The sequence below is a fragment of the Bombyx mori genome, chromosome 1 (genome assembly GCF_030269925.1).
Source record: "Bombyx mori chromosome 1, ASM3026992v2".
Taxonomy (NCBI): Eukaryota; Metazoa; Arthropoda; class Insecta; order Lepidoptera; family Bombycidae; genus Bombyx; species Bombyx mori.
In genome coordinates, this window is record NC_085107.1 from 8,614,049 (window position 1) to 8,636,045 (window position 21,997).

The 21,997-nt window shown below is 37.8% G+C and overlaps 1 protein-coding gene across 1 annotated transcript; it reads right to left on the reverse strand.

The window, feature by feature from the left end:
- Nucleotides 1-7,027: 7,027 nt before the first annotated feature.
- Nucleotides 7,028-10,841, reverse strand: LOC101735522 (uncharacterized). The gene is made up of 3 exons (XM_021350417.3): nt 10,726-10,841; nt 10,112-10,170; nt 7,028-9,415 (listed from the first exon to the last, which is right to left on the reverse strand). Exons 1-3 carry the CDS (start codon nt 10,765-10,767, stop codon nt 7,261-7,263), a joined length of 2,256 nt encoding a protein of 751 aa, XP_021206092.1. The 5' UTR covers nt 10,768-10,841; the 3' UTR covers nt 7,028-7,260.
- Nucleotides 10,842-21,997: the final 11,156 nt, after the last annotated feature.

Sequence of the window (21,997 nt, forward strand, 5' to 3'; positions counted from 1 at the left end):
TCATTGATATACAGGATGAAAAGCGTGGGGGAGAGCACCGAACCTTGCGGAACGCCACCGTCTACAACGACCATGATGCTCTGCCCATCCAAGAAGCTAGCGATCCACTTGCGGATACCCTCGGGGATTCCGTAAGATGGTAACTTCGATAGAAGTGCCCTATGCCAGATCCTGTCGAAGGCCTTCGCGATATCAAGGCTCACAGCAAGAGCCTCGCCCTTGCTCTCCAAGGCTTCAGCCCACCTGTGAGTAAGGTATACAAGAAGATCGCCAGCTGAGCGACCGTGACGGAAACCGTACTGTCGGTCACTGATCAGCTGGCGATCCTCCAGATACTTCAGGAGTTGTATATTTATTACTCGCTCCATCACCTTGGAAAGCAAGGAAGTTATCGCGATAGGCCTATAACTCGATGGGTCCGACCGGTCACCCTTCTTGGGGTTAGGGTGGACGTGGGCAGTCTTCCATGAAGACGGAACCCTGTTAGTGCAATAAGAGAGGCGATACAAACGCGTTAGCGCAGGCGTCAGCTCAGGGGCGCACGTTTTCAGAACCACTGCAGGGATGCCGTCTGGCCCACTCGACTTATGGACGTACAGGAGTCGGAGCTCCCGCCTGACTGCACACTGCGTGAAGCAGATCTCAGGCAGGGAGCTATTACCCCGGGGGATGTTCGGTGGTGTGGCACCCCCGTCGTCCACGGCCGAGTTCGAGGCGAAGAGTTTGACCAGAAGGTCAGCCTTCTCTTTCGCACTATGGGCCAGACTGTCATCGGACTTGCGTAGTGGTGGGAGACTAGACCTGCAGAAGTTACCTTCTGCAGCCTTAGCGAGCGACCAGAAAGCACGGCTCCCGGCGGGATAGCTCTTCAGTCGCTCGCCAATTCTGGCAACATGCTCTGACTTCGCCTAGGCAATAGCCCTCTTATAGGACCTAGAAGCGGCGTTAAATTTCCGCCTTTCCTCTGAGGTATTAGGATCCCGACGTCTCCTGGCATCATTCCATGCCACGTATGCGAACCGCTTGAGGCATGCAGCGTCCCGACTGGCATTGTTGTACCAGGGTCTACTGCGACCCCCGACGGGCACCTTGGAAGAAGGAATGAACAATTCCTACCCCCGAAGCACCACGTTTTTAAATCGGTCCGCACAGACGTCAGGATCACCAGAGGAAAAGCAGAGCCGCCCCCATGGGTAGGATGCGTAAAATTCACGCAATCCATCCCAATCTGCTGACATATACCGCCAAACCCTTCGATACCCGGTCGTCGTTCGACGACCAGGACGAGAGAGAGAGAGAGAGAGAGAATACACTTTATTGCACACCAACACAATTTACATTTTAAATAAACAAACAGTCAAAAAGCACATATGTACAATAGGCGGTCTTATCGCTAAAAGCGATCTCTTCCAGACAACCATTTAATTTACAGAAATTCTGTAAAATATAAAAAATATAGCAGGTGCGGTGTACCATATACAATACATTATTATAGAAAATATATACATATAATAAACAAATATATACCGTTTACATAATATAATATATACCAATATACATACTTACATACAATACATACTAATATACTTACACACAAACAATAAATCAACAGTATGGAAATTATAAATGATAATGATGCAACAAACAGCACTAAGCAGATAAGTAGTGTTCCTTCACCATTCTTTTAAAACAGTTTAAAGTTGGAGCACTTCTCACTGCATCCGGCAGAGCATTCCACAATCGAACCGCCTGGACGGTGAATGAATTGTCAAAGAATGATGATGAATGCACCGGCATTTTCAGTCTCAGGTTATCTGATGATCTCAGAGAAAAATTATGCGTATCACCTAGGAACTCGAAACGTTCTTTGAGATATGTAGGGGTATGGGGGTTAAAGAGAGTACAGTATAGTAATGAAAGGACATGAGTATTGCGGCGAAGGCGAATTGGTAACCACTTGAGCTTAGTGCGAAATTCAGATATATGATCATATTTCCGTAACCCAAATATGAATCTTATGCAGAAATTTTGTAGCCGCTCAAGTTTATCAAGTTGTGTTTCGGTTAGATCCGGATAGCTGGAATCAGCGTAGTCAAGAATTGGAAGAAGTAAAGACTGTGCAAGCGCAGTTTTAGTGGCAGTTGGAAGAAAATTTCGTAACCGTCTCAACGATCCAGCTGATGCAAACACCTTCCGGCTAACCTCTTTTATTTGTGCGTTCCATGAAAGGTTTTTATCAATTAAGATACCCAAATTTTTCACAGTATCGCTGATAGGAATTTGTGCGCCGTCAAATAAAATAGCCGGAAGCTGCGACCATGTAACTTTCGAACACATTCTTGAACTACCGACAACAATGACCTGTGTCTTTGACGGGTTCACCCTCAATCCATGAGACTTACTCCAACGGGACAATATCGATAAGTCATTGTTCAGGATCTTTATCGCGTTGGTCAGCTCTGGTAAAGAAGATTGCGTATATATCTGTAGATCATCTGCGTACAGGTGGTAGGAAGAAGTAAGTTGTAAAGAAATAGAATTTATAAAAATTGAAAAGAGTAAAGGAGATAAAACGCCACCCTGCGGTACACCTACGTGCGTTTCACACCATGAAGAATAAGCATTCTCACAGTGAATACGCTGTCGGCGACCAGACAGGTAACTGCGAAACCAATCAACCACGGTTGGAGATATGTTAATGGAGCTAAGGATGGCTAGAAGTATGTCGAAATCGACGGTGCCAAAAGCATTACTGAAATCCAGCAATGCCAACACCGTCAGTTTCCCACTCTCCATGCCAAATCTGATGGCATCCGTAATATGCACCAGGGCTGTGACCGTGCTATGGCCAGGACGAAAGCCGGACTGATAAGGGTTTAAAAGCTCGTTTCTCGTAAGAAACTCACTGAGCTGGTTGTGAATCAGGCGTTCTAAAACCTTTGAAAGAAACGGTAGAATGGAAATTGGACGGTATTCTGAAAAGGATGTAGGATTCGGCTTTTTTGGCAGTGGTGTAATCTGTGCTTCTTTCCAAGCCTTTGGAAAGATGCCGCTAGATAATGATTCATTCAGGATATGACAAATAATGGGAAGGATTTGGTCTAGGATAGGAAGGATCATATTACGGGCCACACAGTCACTTCCAACAGCATTGGAAGTTATGGATAATATGCTCCGCTTAACATCACAAGCCGTTAGGTGATTAAAAACAAATGGAGAACAATTTGGGATCGGAAGAGATAAAATGTGATTTAATGTATTAGATTTAATTGTCCCGTCATAAAGGGATGACGCACAGAAATGTTGATTTAATAAATCAATACTCGAATGTGATAGATGAGAGTCATGTTGTAATTTTCCAATCCCCAGTGATTTAAGAAATTTCCAGACTCTAGCTGGATCACCATTTTCGATAGCACTATGGATATGCTGGCGTTGTGCATCCCTACACACTCTGTTGCAGTGATTGCGGATTCGGTGATAATTTGTACTATTGTCAGAGGTTGGTTTTTTTTTATATTTTAATTTAGCAGCTGCCTTCCTGGTCAGTAGACTTTTAATTTCATCAGTAAGCCACGGCGCTGGCATATGTTTAATTCTTACTGGTCGGAAGGGTGCGTACTTGTCATATAGATCAGTTAGCTTGGCATTGAACTGATCAACTTTCTCATTGATTGAGGTAGAGCACGTCAAAGCAGTCCAGTCAATGCTGCCAGCATCTTCTCGAAGACTTTCAAGATCCATACCATTAAAACTGCGCAGCAGAAGAGTTTTTGATTTTGCTTTGGGAGGTCGTACTTTATATGAAACGAAGATAAGATCATGGTATGAGAAAGCGTCAGCTGAACACTGTCCATGGTCAGCCACGTGGTCACGAGAAGAAACGAAAATAAGATCAAGAAGTGAAGGAGCACAGTTTGGAAAATGATGAGTCGAGTTCAACGGTAGAACAGTTAAGTTTACTGATTCGATCATCGAGCGAAATAAAGTGGTTCGAGAATTGTTTTTAAGTAGGCATGTGTTAAAGTCACCCATGATAATGGTATGAGTATATGAAGGCATTGTATTTTCTAGCAGAGTTTCAAAAGAAGTAAAGAAATCTATACTTGACGAAGGACAATAATAAACACCAAGTAACATCTTCGTGTGTTGAAGTTCTATTTCAAGAAATAAGTGCTCGCCCGCATATGGCGGCGTAGGCTGTGCCGATACATTAACAACTGCACAATTAAAATACGAACGGATATAAATGGCAACGCCACCACCACCGCCATTAATACGATCGTTCCTAAAAAGTTGAAAACCAGGAATGGTATAAGATGTAGAAGGAAGACATGGCTTAAGCCAAGACTCTGAAACAAGTATAGCATGGATATTCTTAGAATCAAAACTTGCAAGCATGTCAGGGAAATGAGCCGCAATACTCTGGGCATTGATATGAACGACATTAAAATTCCTAGGAACACCAGAGAACCGTGAAGACAATGTTTCTGCTAAAGAAGGCACACTAATATCGCTATCGTCGCTGTTAGCTGAATAAAAAGTTTCAGATTCACTTGTATCTGTTGAATTGAACATATAAGCAAATATATATATACAATTAAAAAAGAAATAAATAAACAAAAAAAATATGTATAAATATGATTATAAATAAATACACTAATTAATAATACTAATAACTCCCACCAACTGGGAAAGTGTCTATGAAATATTAATTTAAATAAAACAGAGACAAAACAAGCCAAAAGATAAAAAAATACGTGGAAATTGAAATACAAAACAGAATATTTAAATCAAACGTAATAATTAATGCAATCAAATTAATAAAAAGATATCAGGCAAAAACGAAGATAAAAAAAAAAAAAAAAAAAAATTAAAATTAAATAAAAAAATTAAAATTAAAAAAAAAAACATTAAAAAGTATATACTAAAGAAAAAAAAAAAAGAAGACAGTATTAAGAAAGAAATGAAACATTAAAATTAAAGAAATACAAACCAAAAGCATGGGTAACAGTGAAAAGATAATATTATAATGAAATTCCTCAGATAATTCTTTTGTTCAGTAAGTGTGACTTTAGAATTTTATTACGTGAATCTATTCTGTATGGGTGATGATCCTTTTGCCTTTTTACAGTTGACAGTTAGTAAAGCAACGGTCAATAATTCAATATCGTTCACTGTCACTCAGCCAAATTTAAAATTAAAATTATTTAAAATTAATGTACCGACAAATATTTAAACTATTTGTAAGATAAAAAACAGGTAGTTTTCAGATTAATACTACAACAATTAAAACATAAAACAAAATAAATGAGAGAAATAAGGAGAACTAATTTCGTTTTGTCCCATGTTTTGCACACGAATGAAGAGTACAGGAAACAAAATTATCACTGTTACTTTCTAGCAGCAGCGCGTTTAACCTTTACTACAGCCGGCTTTGTAACAGCGCGTTTAGGAGCAGCATCAACCTCTGGGATTGCTTCCGAAGTGTTCTTTTGCAGACGATCAAGATCTCGCTGCGTGAAGACTCGATGTTTGATGCCATCCTCTCCCAAAATGTAGACGCAGCCATCCTTGGTCCAGACCTTCTTCATGCCGAATCTACTGCGTGCAGCCATGAAAATGCCGTGGCGCGCCTTCGTCAGAAACTCCGAAACAGTAAAGCCGGTGCCCTTCAGTTTTGTTTTAGAAAACCAAACCTGACTGCGCATTTCATATGTTTGGAATTTTACTAGGATGGGCCGAGGGCCATCAGATGCTGACAATCGTTTCATACGGTGACATCGTTTAATATCAGTTGTGGAAAACTCAGCTACAGCAAGACGACTGCTTATGAAATCAGATAGTGCCTGTTCAATTTGCTCACCCTTAGTCTCAGTGACTCCATGAATAATCAGCATTTTTCTACGGCTGCGAGTCTCTGTATTGTCCTGCATACGAGCAAGCGTCTCCACTTGCTGTTGTAAGTTATTGAGTGCCTCAGTAATAAATGTCCGAAATGATGAAAATTCTGTTGCCAAGCTTGATGATGTGATTGAGGGTTCTGAAGACTTGTTGAGCTGAGCTTCAAACTTCGCCATACGTGCATTAAACAGCTCTGACATCTCAGTCAGTGAAGATTCAAGTGGATTCATAGTAACAGTTTAGTGAAGTGTGCAGAAGTGATTGATTGTAAAGATAACACTTTTCCAGCTGGTAGGTGCAGTTACTTGATAGAATAAATCATATAAGTAATTATATTGTAATTTTCCTTTATTTTACACTATTTCCACAAAAAACAGTATTTCCGTTTCAACACACAACTACCCACCTCAGAGATTGATATCTCAGCTCGGATAAGGCAGTGATCAGACGATCCAAGTGGAGCGTCGACCACCACACTGTATCCGGCCGGATCGGTGGTCAGCAGAAGGTCCAACAGAGAAGGCTCGTGCCCCTCAATATCTGGGACACGGCTTGTGGCAAAGAAGAAGCTAAATGTTGTTAATCTTATAATCTCGATTTTTACTTTTATTTCACGTCGGCCATTTACATACCTTTTGTTCTGTGCAATTTTCTTCTGTGCTTACCAACCGCTTTTCATAAAAAAATTTCAAAATATTAATAACAAAAATAAGGAGAAACTGAATCTAAATCAGTCAGTCTTTGTCAGTCAAAAATTAGCGAATTCTAATATCTTAAAAAATAAATCAAGAAGTTTGAAGTTTAAAAAAATAATGTCTAACATTATGAATATTTTATTCTTTATTATTTCTCTCTTTCTAGCTTAAAAAACAGTAAACTGATAATATACTCGGTCATTTACATATATTAAATACATATAAGGATCATACATATATTCTAGATCTTCATACATTACCTCTAGTAGATGATAAATGGACTATCATTTTCTTGAAACTGCATGAAATCATGCGTTTTTTTACAAAATCTGAATTTGAATGTATTAAAACCCACCGAAAGTAACACTCAAATTAACTATTGTTCGCGGTATCGAATTCATAAATTCTAACACAATGAAACAAGTTAATCCCTTTTTTATTTTATTTATTTACTGTCGCACAAATGCATAAATTTGGTATTGGTTTATCTAAATCGAGCACAAATTGAAATAGTTTTATCAATTGCTTTAGCTTCAAACTGTTAAATTATCAATAAATAAGTAATACATACATCAATGGCTACAAATGTACAGGCTACTCACTATTAATTCGGTTGAAATAAAATTAGATCACGAACACTTATTGCCTAATAGATGCACGATCAAATTTTATCACCGTAATTTAATTTACTTGTTGTAGCCGGAGATTCTAGAAGATATGACAGCTTATTCGACTTTGACCGAATGGTTCCCACATTTGTTTTTTCTTTATTATTTTCTTCCGGCAATGTATTCAATTTCAATGCCCGAATTCTTTTTCTTGGTCGACTGTTATGTGAAACGTTAGAATTATCTTCTTTATTACTACTTCGTTGTCTTGCTTTAGCCTCTTGATATTGAGATTGTTCAAATGCTACAGTATCTACGGTTTCCACATCTTTTTTTTCAGGAGGTACAGCTGTTGTTGCTAATAAAGAGAAATACGGAGTAGTTGTTGAGACAGGTGCTTCGACATACTGGAAATTATCGTTTGAAGCTTGCGGTACGGATAAATTGTGAGAATGTAATGCTTTTCTTGCCATATCGGAATAGTAAGAATGCATTGGGGATGATTCTTTTATTGTGAAAGGCATAGGAGTTACAGTGCCTAAAGGTTGTGTTTGTTCAAAATTATAATTTCCGTTACCACTAGGGGACTGTTCGTTAGGGAAGGAAGCTATATCAGTATCATCCCAATGATCTACCGTTGTTTGATGACCGGAACCGCCAAAACTTATATTTTGTGTAGATATCGATTTCTTTTTACCCCTTTTAGCCGAAAATGTTCGCGGTGCATTAATATTTTTATCTTCTGATGTGACTATGTTCGATGATGATGCAGAAGTATCGAATGCATAGTTGCTTGTGAAACTATTGTCCTTAAAATTAAGTAAAGGATTTGCAAATTTTTGAAATCCTTGCCCTGTTAAAGTCTTTGGTTTATAGTTGTGAATCACTGTTGAAGAGACTGAAAATGGATCTTGTATGCCTGTTTGTGATGTGCCATAATCATTTACATGTTTATCGATATTAAAATCGAAGGCTGGTACTAAGTTTTTGGTTTTTTTTATTCTCTTGTTTTTGAAATTAAAATCTGGTATAGGACGGAAATCGTTTTGTACATTTTCGGAAGAAGTATCAAATTGCGAAGTCGGTCGAAATTTTAGTTTCTTAATCTTGTTCACTGAAGAATACATGTTTTCATAAGACAAATCGGGAAATGGCGTAGTTGTTGGCTTTCCGTATTTACGCATATATTTATTTTTGATTCTATTGTTTACCCCTCCGTTTCTAATATCTTCATGGGCGTGGGAAATTCTTAGTGGAGTCGATGAAGGATCCGGTATTATATCTAGTTCAGGAGGTATTTCACCATGGTCGTGGAATATATGATCATGTGTAACATCTCTTGGGTTATAAGCGGCATATTCTAAATGCGATGGAGTTCCCATAGATCCTATTGCTGTGTATCCTGTTAGAGTATCTGGAGAAAAAGTTAGAATCGGTTGAGAGCTTCTTAAGGGAATAAGCGAATGCTGTACTGGTAAGGAAGATACACCTCCTGCTGAGTGTATTCCAGATATTTTAGCGTCGTCATCTAATACTAGTTTATGAATATGTTCCTCGTTGTATGTGTGAATGTGCTCAGTGTCTCCGTCAATAATTTTCTCAACTCTTGGTGGTTTTTTTATTTTTCTTATGGTACCAGACCCGTCCAATTCAGAATAAAATTGTTCATGAAAAACAGATACTGGATGTTCCTCTTCTAGTTGAGGTCGACCTCGTACAATTAAGCGCTTTGGTTTGTTTTTTCGTACAATCTTTTTTCGTGGCGTTTCGTTTATCTTCACAACTTTAACTTTCTTCGGTGCATGATTATGAGGTACAATGCTAGGCCCCGGAGGTTCTGCGAAAGCTGTCGGTAAATATGAAGAATCCGATGCTTCATGAGGAGCAACCAAATCGTATTCCTGATCTTCCCAGTCCGTTGGTGTGGGTCCATAATAGCCTCTTGCGCGATAAAGAGGCAAAAGCTTTGAAGCAGTAACTGACGTTCCGGGCGTTCGTGTCGGAGACTCTTCATATATTTCGACAGAGTTTAGGGGTACGATGCTGGCTACTGCAGGCAGGGCGATGTTAGTAGGCACTGCTACAGCGCCCTTGGCACTTGGCATGTATGCCGGCGCATACTGTGAGGACGGGTGGTTGGTTATGTAAATCTTCTTATGATGATGAATATGCTTTACCTTCTGCGGTAAGTGGATGCGAATCTTTTTTCTGGAACAAAAAATAATTGATTACGAATATTGTACTGCAAGTGTTTGGTAGCTGTGTTGTATAAATGTCGTAAATTGAAGCGCATCGCTATAAAGTCTTCCCTCACGACATCGCGGCGTCGTTGTTACGAATACAGTGCCTCTCCATATCATAGGAGCACGTCTCCATAACCGATAACGGCGCGTGTATAACCGCAACCGCGAGTTACACTAAATTAAGTAACGACAACGAGTGTGGTTCCTTGTAGGTGCACTGACACTTTCTAATGATTACGCGCCTGGCTAGTTTTCAGTTCAACGTTCAGGTAATTAGGTGAGCGAAGCGGTCATATGTACATAACAATTTGTATAGCCGGCACATTGACATTGACTTTGGTTCACAGATTCCGTCGCAGAGCACATTAAACACTTTCGCTAGTTCGTACGTTCTTAACGACATAAAACCTCGTAACTAGTATTTTAAAATTATAAAATACAAAATGTTTCGTAGTATTGTAGAATCCAGTTCAGTGTTAAACATTGATGGTTTCGCCAGCAGTAGAACTAAAGTTTATTTCTATGTAAATTTACGTACCCTACGGCCCTTAGTTTCTTTGTTTAACAATAAAGTTTTTTTTTACCAAAATTTAATTAGTGAAAGTTATGTTTTATTTGTGATTAGTAATAACTATTTAGAAATTTAATGTTCAATACTCACTTTGGTCCTTCTGCAGAAACTTGAACGGTGATGACTGCTGATACAGCCAGAAGGACAAACTGTAACAAATAACAATAAAGCATATTGATTGTATGTGTTTTTTAGTCTTAAAATTTAGAAATTTACACCATAAATTCGTTAAACGATGTATTATTATAGTAAGGTTATTAAGTAAATCCTCCTTCGATATCTATTCACTTTAGAACTCTTATTTAAGAGCACCCACGATTTTTTTTAAATTAGTTATAATGTAATGTTTGTAAGTGTAATTAAAGTAAATGAAGCTGCTCCTTACAGTTTATTATTTATAGTAATGACATTGCTTTTTTTTACAACAAAGCATACTGTAAGTTTTGTTTATATATATAAGATATATAAGAAATAAACACAATGTTTATTTCTCATAAAATACAAATTTCTTGCAGAATTAATGTTCTTTTGATAAGATATAAGTGTGACAGAAGGTTAACAGAAATATATTAGTTTCACAGTTTTGTAGTTTTAACTGCCTACAAAAACACGTTAAACTTTATTTATTATTATATATATATTCACTTAACACTAAGTAATAGCACGTGCACACAAAATCTTCCAGAACAAAACAGAATACGGACCAACTTTAACCAATCCATTATATGTGCTGCAGCTACTTTCATATATAGGTATAGTTTATTTAATCACTTTTACGAGACATTAGACGAACCCGCACTGGCCTTCAATCACATATGATAATTATTCGCGATGCACTTGGTTTTATAACATTCATTTTCACAGCTGAATGCGTCCAAGTGTGTCATGCATTACTGTGGACTCATACTTACTGCACTTTGCAACGCTATCCCTCTGATTATAAGTTTCGCATATTGGAATTTCTCTTTACTTGAAAAAAGAAAACGAAAAATCTTATTTATTAGGTACTATGCACCGAAAACAAAACGAGCCAATTTTGATAAATTACGAATAACAATTTTACCAACGCGAGCAATAATTGAATTATCTATCTATGAATTATTGTAGATTTACAGGCTTTGTTCGTTTTTGTGTTCCCATGCTTGTGTATATATTATAAATTAAATAATACATAAATACATATATAGGAGAACTGCATAAAAAGTTAACAACTAAAACTTTGTAATAAGATTCATTTTTGTTTGTAAATATTGAATATAATGAATATTCACAATATTAATTTAGTAAACGGAATGCAGTAAGTTAGCGGTAGAGGTATTAAGGATCAACCCTTGCATTAGACGCCTTCAGCTCTAACACTAGGAGTAGGGACCCCGGTAACCGTATTCGTCGAACTTGGCAAAGAGTTCGACGTGCAACCTAACCCAAACATTGGAAAACATCGAATAAAAATTTTCAAATCGTATAGAAGTAGACGAAGGGGACGGAGTGAAGAGACCAATGAATAAGTTTGTCCATTTATACTTTCGGTTATTTGATTAATATGCCTCTGAAATCTTAATGTAACTGAATATAGAAGAATAAATAACGCATTTAATGGATTGCTTCCACTCTGAACACTATTTGAACAAAATTATGTAAACAAACTTAATTGGATTGTGTAATTTTTTTTTGAATAATGATCTCACTACTTACATGATGAGATTATGAAGTAGTGGCCGTAGTGGGACTCCAGTTAGCCATCACAAGTTATGAGATCGAAGTATGAATTTATTATCAAAATTAGGATTGACGAGTTATTTGTTATAATCATACCGTATTTACTGTTGCGATTTTAAATTTATGAAACAACGATATTTCATATTATTTTTTATGTTTGAGAGCTTACCGGTGTCCCGGAGGCTTTTCAGTTTTACCAGGGCAGGTGGGCGAGCAAAGGCTCAGCCAGGAGGGGTGGGATTTGCTAACAGCTGCCCGAGCGCCTCCAAAGGAGACCTAACAACTCCACAGTAGCTGCCTCACGAATGAATCTGCTACCGGATCGGAATCGCGACCCGCTGAGAAGATCCGGCGAGAAACTCAGCAGGCTGATGCTTAGGTTAGGTACGGCTACCGAGGTTAGTACGGCTACTCCTAGTGTTAGTGCTAAAGGTGTATAATGCAAGGGTTATTGGATCTAATGGATCCGTAAGGACGTGTCTAGGGCGTCGACGGTGACTGGCTCCTGCGTGATCAGGATTCGGGGAGTAATCAGCGGTGGCAACGATAAGGCGATTATCATGACGCATAGCCTTATTGAAGTACCGTTCCGACGCTGACTTTATATGTTTCCGGAGGGATTCGAGGCAAAGGTCGTCGTGTAGGTCAACGTTCCTCACGAACCACGAAGCTCCGGCGACTAACCTGCAAAAGCGGGATTGTAGGGGTTGGAAGGTGTCTACGTGTCTGCGGGCCGCGTGAGCGAACACCACACTCGCATAAATCATGACGGTCCTTATGTAAGTTTTGTAAAGTGTCACCTTGTTCCGAAGGGACATTTTACTCCGCTTACAGATCATGTGGTAGAGTCTGACGAGAATAAATGCATCACGGTCACTGACTGATTTTATATGTGGGCGGAATGTAATGGATGCATCCAGGGTGACACCCAGGTACTTCATCTTCTTGGCCCAAGGTATGAATTGGCCGAAGAGGGTGATCGGGGGTGTGAGATCCCTCCTCCTAGTCCGGGAGGGAATCTGTTTGGAGGACCACTTTGAAATAGCATCGCAGTACTTTTCGCTGGGTTGATGTCTATATGCCATTTTTGGAACCACTGTCCTAGGGCTACCGCTGCACTCTGAATTTCCTCGCGACTAGGGACTTGTTTCTTCTCGAATAGTAAACAGTCGTGTCGTCGGCGAATAAAGCTAACTGAGCCGGCAACGACCGGGGAATATCGTTGACGAATAAAATAAATAGGAGGGGCAAGAGGACAGAGCCTTGCGGGACTCCAGCCGTGAGAAGTCGCGGGGAGGAGCTGGTTCCTTCATCTCGATATTGAAGAGAGCGGTTTGACAAGAAGTCCCGTATGGTGAGCACGAGACTATCCGGCACGCGTATGTTGAATAGTTTGAAAATCAAACTGTTGTGCCAGACTTTGTCGGACGCTTTTGCGACGTCGAAGAAGAGAGCTCCCGTGTAAGAGCGGTTTTGGTCGTTTAAGCCCTACGAGAATGAGTGCCTAAACCATTTAGGTGCCTAGTTCGAATAACATTTTAAAGTAAATTACCGCAATGTCAATCATGAACGAATCCTTATTTTTTAACTGATTTCAAATAAAACAGATATCAATCAGCTTTTTTAAATTTGGACTATTATTTTCTTTCTTACATAATGTAACATAATAATTAAGTAGTCGGATCACACTTTCTGTATTACCTTACAAGGACACATTGAATCCTAGTTGAATCAACTAATATATTATTGTGTTAGCGTCCAACATTACATAAAACGATTATATGCAACATATTACGCGTTTGGTAGCAAATTCGGTTGAATAAATAAATCACTTTCGCGGCAATATTTCCCCGATCATGGACGTTTTTTCATGAGTTTCACTGCCGCCGTCGTAAGAATAGGAAGCGATGTGTGCACGCAACCTATCATAGTATTCGAATACATGTTCAATTCTTACATCGGTTCGATCGGATCGACGCTGTAATGCTCAATTCAGGTATAAAGTAATAAACTGCCAATATGTATTTTTACACATAAATCTCTCAGTGTTCTTGTCACTAAACTCCTCCGAAGCGGCTGGAACGATTTTTTGGTGTTTAACCCATTTAAATAAACAAAAAATTGATGACTTAGATTTATAATTTGAGTCGGTAGTGGGCGCTGCAACCAGATTGCATTATTTTTCGACATGTACAAATATTTTACCGCTATCATAGAAATTTACGTAATATATTACTGGTAAAATTAAAAATAAACCTTCATCATAAATGTAGATTAATACGTAAAATGAGAAATAAAAGAAAATAAACGTTTCATTCTCAATGGGTCCAAATTATGGTTTTCTTTACCAACTTGTACACCCAGATCTAGAATCCCAAATATCAAACCAAGGTACAGACTGCGAGCTCAGGTACTAATCCAACGAAGCGATTTAATCGTCTGTCCAGACAGGACTATTCACATAAAAATGAATTTTTTTAGTACCGTCACGTTATTTTTTCATATTAAATGTTATTGGATAATTTTGGGATTACATTTCCCAATTAGATAAAAGTTAGCCATCAAGTCAATTACATCCATAATCAACAGCTGAACTTTTAATTTGTTTCGGTTGTATTTTGTGCTATGGTTAACTGTTGTGGTGTGGTATTATTGACCAAATTGGATCTCAGGTTAAGATTTTTTTTCATGCCTAGCTGAGAGCCTTGAGAGGCTATTTCAGCGTAACCTTAACTAGTAGGTGAGCTCACGGGGCTCAAGCCTGACGACGTTGCTAACACGAACCTTAGCAAGAACCGTGCTTCGCAGAATCTATCACCGGATCGGAAACGCGCCCCACTGAGAAGATCCGGCGAGAAACTCAGTGGGCTGCGTCTGAGGGTTAATTTACTCGTCGAACCCTTCGTCGCGTTTCCGCTAGGGTTCGTGTTAGCAACGTCGCCGCGTCGTCAGGTTTGAGCCCCGTGAGCTCACCTACCGGTCCGCCTGTAGTAGAAATAGCTATTTAGGCTTCCAAGTAGGAAGGGAAAGGTAGGGAAGATTAGGTAGGAGAAAAAAAGATGAAATCGAAAAAAATATATTAGCAAACTATCGATTGGAAATTTTTAAATGAAACTCAAACAGAAGCATAAAATAAAATGTCTTTTATGAATTGGGCATTAATAGAATTAAAATTAATTTGTCATCAAGCTTTTTAGAATTTGTTTTGTCAAAAACATAACAACAGAATCAATGAACACTTTCAATTCACATGTGGTTTATGTAAGCCGTTTTGCTTTCAACAAAGTAGGTGCTAATTGAAACTACAAGGTGATGATCGGCAATCATTAATCCTGAACACTTCTACACATCTATGAGTGCTATAAAGATTACAAAGTTATCACTTCTGTACTACAATTCATTGTATATTGAATTACAATAATAATGTGACCTCTCTATTATATTATAATAATAGCTAAAGCTTATTTCAGACAAAAGTTTGTTAAACCAAAAGTTTTGTATGGTTTTCTGGCTAATAATATTATATAAAATCCAAGATAATGGAAACAATTAAAAGTAGTAAGCACTACTACCCTATAATTCCTATTCTAGTTTCGGAGACAATAAATCAATATTAGTTTATTTTTTAAATGTAGGTACCTAACTCTGACCTAATCACTTTCATATTCAATTGTTATTTAATCGTGTCACCTGTGAAATGAATACAGCGTCAATGATTGATATTAATTAAAAGATAAAGATTACATTCCTTAAACTAGTAAATTATATCTTAAAACAAAACTCAAATTCCAAAAGCGTTCGAATAAGTATCTACTGTCACAAACAACACGTGGCCTCTCGGGTTCATTCACTATATCATGCATTCCTCGGCTTTTAACGGTCCAAGCTCTTATTACGAGAAGCAATATTTAAAGACAAAAAGAGAAAAAGACCGAGATAAGAGCGCCCTAAGGAACAGTACTTCTCGACGGAGGCATCAATCTAGAGCCATGCTAAAGCCCACCGGTACCCTTCTAACTTTTTTATTCGTTTTCTGATTATTAGGCCACATTAAAATGTCAGTCAGAGGTTCTCGAACCTTCCAAGACAATGAATATCTACGATAAAGTTTTTGTCACACTATTTATAGCTGATGGTTTTAGGTACTTTTGTGAAAACATATTTATATTTAATTTTGAACGGCTAATGATTCTGACGGTAATTACGACGTAAAATCCAATGCTATTCCATTTAAATGAGTTCGAAGTCTAAAATGATACGGATAATGGGTCATCCCACCCGTTTAGAACCCCAAATTAGAACACACCAATGCTTCGCACTAGATCTGCAGACAAGCTGGATACTACTACCAACCTGTGCGGGCTCAATGTTAATGATGCGTGAACTTTTATAGATTAAATTTAAGCTGTCCCTTAATAATTATAATAAAATACGTCAAGATTGAGAATAGCTGCTTTAAAGAGGAGAACTTCTTAAGATTTATTATGTACAAGTAAGAAGGGCAGGTTTATTAGAAAGTCGGTTTATCTAAACATTTTTTTTTGTGTTACGGTAAATCGGCTTCTCGGCACCAGACTGGAACAGCTGTGGCGACCCGTCTCTAACCACGCGACCTAAGGCATCATTTGTATTTTTTTTACGTAAAACTCATTTCAAAATTTACATATTAAAACTTAGTCCAATTACAGAAAATAATTAAGGTGAGTTATGTTTTTTATACGCAAGACAGATATTACTTCAATAGAAAACTTCTATGAGGCTGTCAGCGCAAAAGTGACCTAAGATTACTATAGTTACTATAGTTATTATGGAGCAATGAGGAGCAATTAAGTTTTCATGAATTAGAATTTGAGTAGGCAAAAAACAATACGCGCAAAAATAATGTTTACAAAGCCATCTGACTTATCTACGGGTGAAACTATGGATAGGCCAGGCCGGATTTGCATTAAAATTTATTATATTTTAAATAAATTGCAATATACATAATTATAAGCATGATTATAAAAAATTGTGGATTAGGCCACTTCTGCGCTGACGGCCTAATAATATGTCTTATTAATCTATTTGCCCGTGAAAATCGCCATCTGCGCATAAAAGTCAGCAACTATTCGACAACGTATTTAGCTAAACATACAACGCAACGCTATTTTTGCAACTGCCTTTCTACAAGATCGTGGTTTCGCTGTAGTATTAAAGTGAAAACACAGATGGAGCTGTTCAACTTAAAATTTAAAAATGGCCAACTCAAAGTTAATGATTTTTTTCCCTTTTCTAAGATTACAAGTCGTTAGGCAAATAAATATAAAATATAAACATTTTTCATACGATCACACATCTTGAAACGTTAGTAGAATTTAAGAATATTTTTTTATTTCAACAACCAATCGACTTTGTTTACAAGATTGTCATTACAGTGTTCATTTCCATTCACTGATATTATATGTACTAACTTACACAAACTCGTACAAATAAAGCAATTGCCCTCTCTAAAAATAAAAGTAAAGAATGAATAAGCCCTCGTAACGCCAAGTTCAAAATAAAAGAATGAAACTTATAAGAAATGTAAAAGTTATTTCCATTCAACAAATGACTACCGTCAATTGCCGTAGGCTTAATTAATTGGAATATTTTAAACGATGGGACGTTGTAACTTTAAATAAACTGTCATTGAAAACGTTCAGTGGGATAAGAGGGACTAAAGTGTATACAGCTATCTGTGTGCCACCCACATCGATAAAATTGAGAACATGTCGTGTTCTCACGCTTTTTGCACTCACAAGCAGTTTTTCGACTACAAACAATAATAATATCAAGTAGAATATATTATTATTATAATTGCTATTTAACTGTGAGTACGTCTAGATTTAAACATGTCTGTAATTTTTTTTTATTGCCCTTGTAGGCAGACGAGCATACGGCCCACCTGATGGTGAGTGGTTACCGTCGCCCATGGACTTCAGCAATGCCAGGAGCAGAGCCAAGCCGCTGTCTACCGCCTACCTACCTAAATTTTCTACACAATTTATTATAGTTTGAAACATATTCGCTGTTTAATATACCGAAATTTATATTATAAATAATAATTTATCTACAGACTGTATTTATTTAAAAAAACTTATAGATTTATTTTAGAAATGAAATATATTTAATGTAGCTCAAAAGTTTACAGCCTTAATAGGGCTAGTGGGCGGTCTCAGCATGGCAACATTACTCTCGCTGCATTTAAAATGCGGCCCGGACAACGTGAAAGTATCAAACCCGTCTAATGTTTTTTCTGTTAACTCCACTATTGATTATATTGGAATGCAGGGCGGTCGTACTGATGTTTAAAGGATTATTTAAAATAACGCTCTCCAACTTAGAGGAACTAGAGACGTGCGGCATTCGTACGTATTAATATCAACAGCGATACTTTAATCATGATCGCTTTATTTGTGAACCACATTTTGTGTCTACAATTTGAATAAAACCGATCTTAACACGTCCTCGAATTGAATTCGAATGTTTAATAGGAATATGCTAATGAACCTGATCTCCTTTAATATTAACGGATTCGTTCATTATAGAGATGTTATTTGAGATTTATGTAAATTTGTACCTATCCGTACTAATTAATATTTATAGTAAAGTACTGGACGCATAATAAGACTATTAGGTTGGAGTACTAGAGAGTATAACGAAGAGCTGACAAATTAAAAAATATGGTTTGAAAATTCCTCCTGTACGCTTCGTACCAACGCTTTATCCCAATTTAAGCATAGTGGACGAATAAAGCACGTCTGCTGATCTCAATAGGAAGTGGAATGAGTTGGCCAATCGGTGATTGAGAAAGTATAGCTCCATCTCATTACTCTCACTCTGTTCGGATTCTTTTTCGATGATGATCTCACTCGGAGTTCGACTGCTACACTGCAATCTGCCGGCCCACGTTGTGATGGCATTTTCTTCCCGAACTAATATTCAAATTGGAACACAAGAATGAAGCATCCGCTGCCTGGCAGTTAAGATGCATAATTGTAATGGAATTTCTAAGCAAACTTGCAGCTTATCTTGAAGAATTAAAAATTTTAAAGTGACATACACTTTGGCAAAACACGTAGGTATGTTTCCCGAGCGCTATGATATGTCCTTCTTCAAACGAGGCTTGTGGAGAGTATTAAGCGGTAGGCAGCGGCTTGGTTCTGCCCCTGGCATTGATGAAGTCCATGGCCGACGGTAACCACTCACCATCAAGTGGGCCGTATGCTCGTCTGCCTACAAGGGCAACAAAAAAAAATACGTTTGCAAACTTTGAATTTGTTCAACGAACAATAAACCTTAATTTGTATATAATATAAATCTAGATAAATAACTAAATAAAACGAAATATTATAATATATATTGAAATATTATAATAATTTGGATTATTTATAATTATATAATATATATAATTATAAATGATCCAAATTTAGGTATAATTAAAACAAATTGGCAATTCAGTCACTTTTTTATTCTTCCCGATCTAACCGATTTCGATATGGCTTCCACCCACTATTAGGAAGGTTTTTGTAAGTATCTAAAGCGTTCAGTACATTAAAGCAGATAAAGATGATAAAAACACTTTTATGACTTAACAATCCGCTTTTATGACACACTCTGACCAAGCCATAGGCGGCCTATTGATAAACAAGTTTTGACTCTCCTGATTTTGTTTGAAGATGACTGTCAACGCAAAGTATAACTATATAGTATTAGTAATTAGTAGTTAGTATTTCCAGTAAACTGAGCTTTGGTTGCATGACATTGTCGATGTTCATAAACAGCTGTACTCATTTATGGGCTCATCTGGTGGATTTTGTTCCTAATTGTCCAATTTCTTTTCATCAGCAGTTTTTACAGGTGGTAAGGCATCTTGGGAGCATGAGGAGTGCTCTGAGGAATTGCTTGAAGTTATCCAGTCAGCTTGTTTTACCGTCGCACCGCCCACCGATACCACCACCCTGCCTACTTTCTGCCTTGCAGCAGTAATGGGTTTTGGATTGAAGGGCGGGGCAGCCGTTATAACTATACTTGAGACCTTAGAACCTATATCTCAATATGAGTGGCGCATTTACGTTGTAGATGTCTATGGGCTCCAGTAACCACTTAATACCAGGTGGGCTGCGCGCTCGTCCACCTATCTAAGCAATAAAAAGTGGCAAAAAAGTTCTCTGTGGATAAACGCAGAAGATCTCAGAAACTCTGCGTTTAGCCACAGTGCGTTTTCAGAGATCTTTTTTGCCAGGCACCATTAGACTTTGCGGTCAAAACCCCTCCATGGTTTTACCTTTTTTTTTTATAGCTTAGATGTGTGAACGAGCTCGCAGCCCACCTGGTGTTAAGTAGTTACTGGAGCCCATAGACATCTACAACGTAAATGCGCCCCCCAACTTCAGATATAAGTTCTAAAGTTTCAAGTATAGTTACAGCGGCTGCCCCACCCTTCAAACCGAAACGCATTACTACTTCACGGTAGAAATAGGTAGGGCGGTGGTACCTATCCGCGCGGACTCACAAGAGGTCCTACCACCAGTAATTACGCAAACTATAATTTTGCGGGTTTGATTTTTATTACACGATGTTATTCCTTCACCGTGGAAGTCAATCGTGAACACTTGTTGAGTACGTATTTCATTAGAAAAATTTGTACCCGCCTGAGATTCGAACACCGGTGCATCGCTCGACACGTATGCACCGGACATCTTATCCTTTAGGCCACGACGACGACCGTCGACCGTCGATCGACATACCTGAGCGATATGACACGTATTTTTTCAAATTAGGTTTGCGATGAGCACTCAGTGGTAAGCAAGCTTCGCTGTGGCCCTGGCATCTATTAGCGACGGTAACCGCTCACCACCACACCGCCTATATGGTTGTCTGTCTACAAGGGCAAAAAAATATAACAAGCCATTGGTCATTAATAAATATTATTATTAAATCAATATAAAATTTTAAGATGTAAACGTAATTATGGTAGTCCAATTTAAGAGAATTTTCATAATAGTCCTGAATAAAGCTATTCAATAAGTTATAGACTGCAGTCTAAAAAAGTCCTAGCTTATGATGATCATGATCATTCAAAGAAAAATATTCGGAACTATCGTATCACCCGCAGATACACCTCACCCCTCTCCATTGCGGCGCAAATATACAGGAAATCCTATCAATTTAATAATAATGTGAAATAACATCATCATGGACTCTCAGCTTAATTAAAGATGGCAACATTGTTAATTGTGAATAGCCAGTTGTTCAAATGAAATAATACATAAATTTTCAAAACCAACAATACATTTTTTTCATTCACTAATGAATTAAGTGAAACTAGGCACAGATTTTTTTTGTAGCATTTGGAAATGTTTAGATTTCATTTGTGACCTTCTGAAAGTGGACAGGAAAATGTCTCCCCAGACGTCATGGCCGAATGAACGGAAGTCGGGGCCATTGACGCAGACCAAACAATAACGTGGTTGTTAATTTTTGCTTAGAGACGTTGAACTATTTGTTACTTACTAAAGTTCGCCCAATGATCGAAATTTGATTGTAACATTTGACACTTCAAGATTTAGTTTTGTTATAAGTATTACATTTTCTCTTTTGTTTTGTTGTAATAATTTAAAAAGAAACTAAGTAGTTTCTCAATTTCATTTCTGATAAAACTGATAAACAGAGAATATGCTACTTAAATGTTTTGTTCGTAGCTTCATCAATATTTCTGACAGAAAGTTCGTGATCTTTTCGATAAAATGCCCGGGGCGGACGTCAATCTACTATACCGCGAATCCCAAAGTAAATGGCGAAATTAAAGCAATTACGTTACGACCTGTATATATTCAGATTTAGGGATGCCCACGACAAGGAAGGATCTTCCGTGTTTAATGATATCCAAATTCAAAATCTCGATAATACCGTATATATTATATATACGTATATACACATATCAGTATTAAAGAGTGTTGTACTGCTTATTTTTGCAGGGAAGCGTCCAGGCAGTCATCCAGGCAGGGTTAAAAGTAAATTAATAATTTTTTAAGCATATTACTAGTATTGATTACTACCAAAATAAAAAGTACGAATACAAATCCTTCTGTAAGAAAGATTAAGAAAAAAAGGAACCATAAACAGTAGAATATAATAATATCCATTTCCCATCTGTTGTTAGATAGATATCCATCGATTATGTCCAAGTATTGCGAACATACGTAATAGCAGCGCAACGTACCTAATTGCAGTATT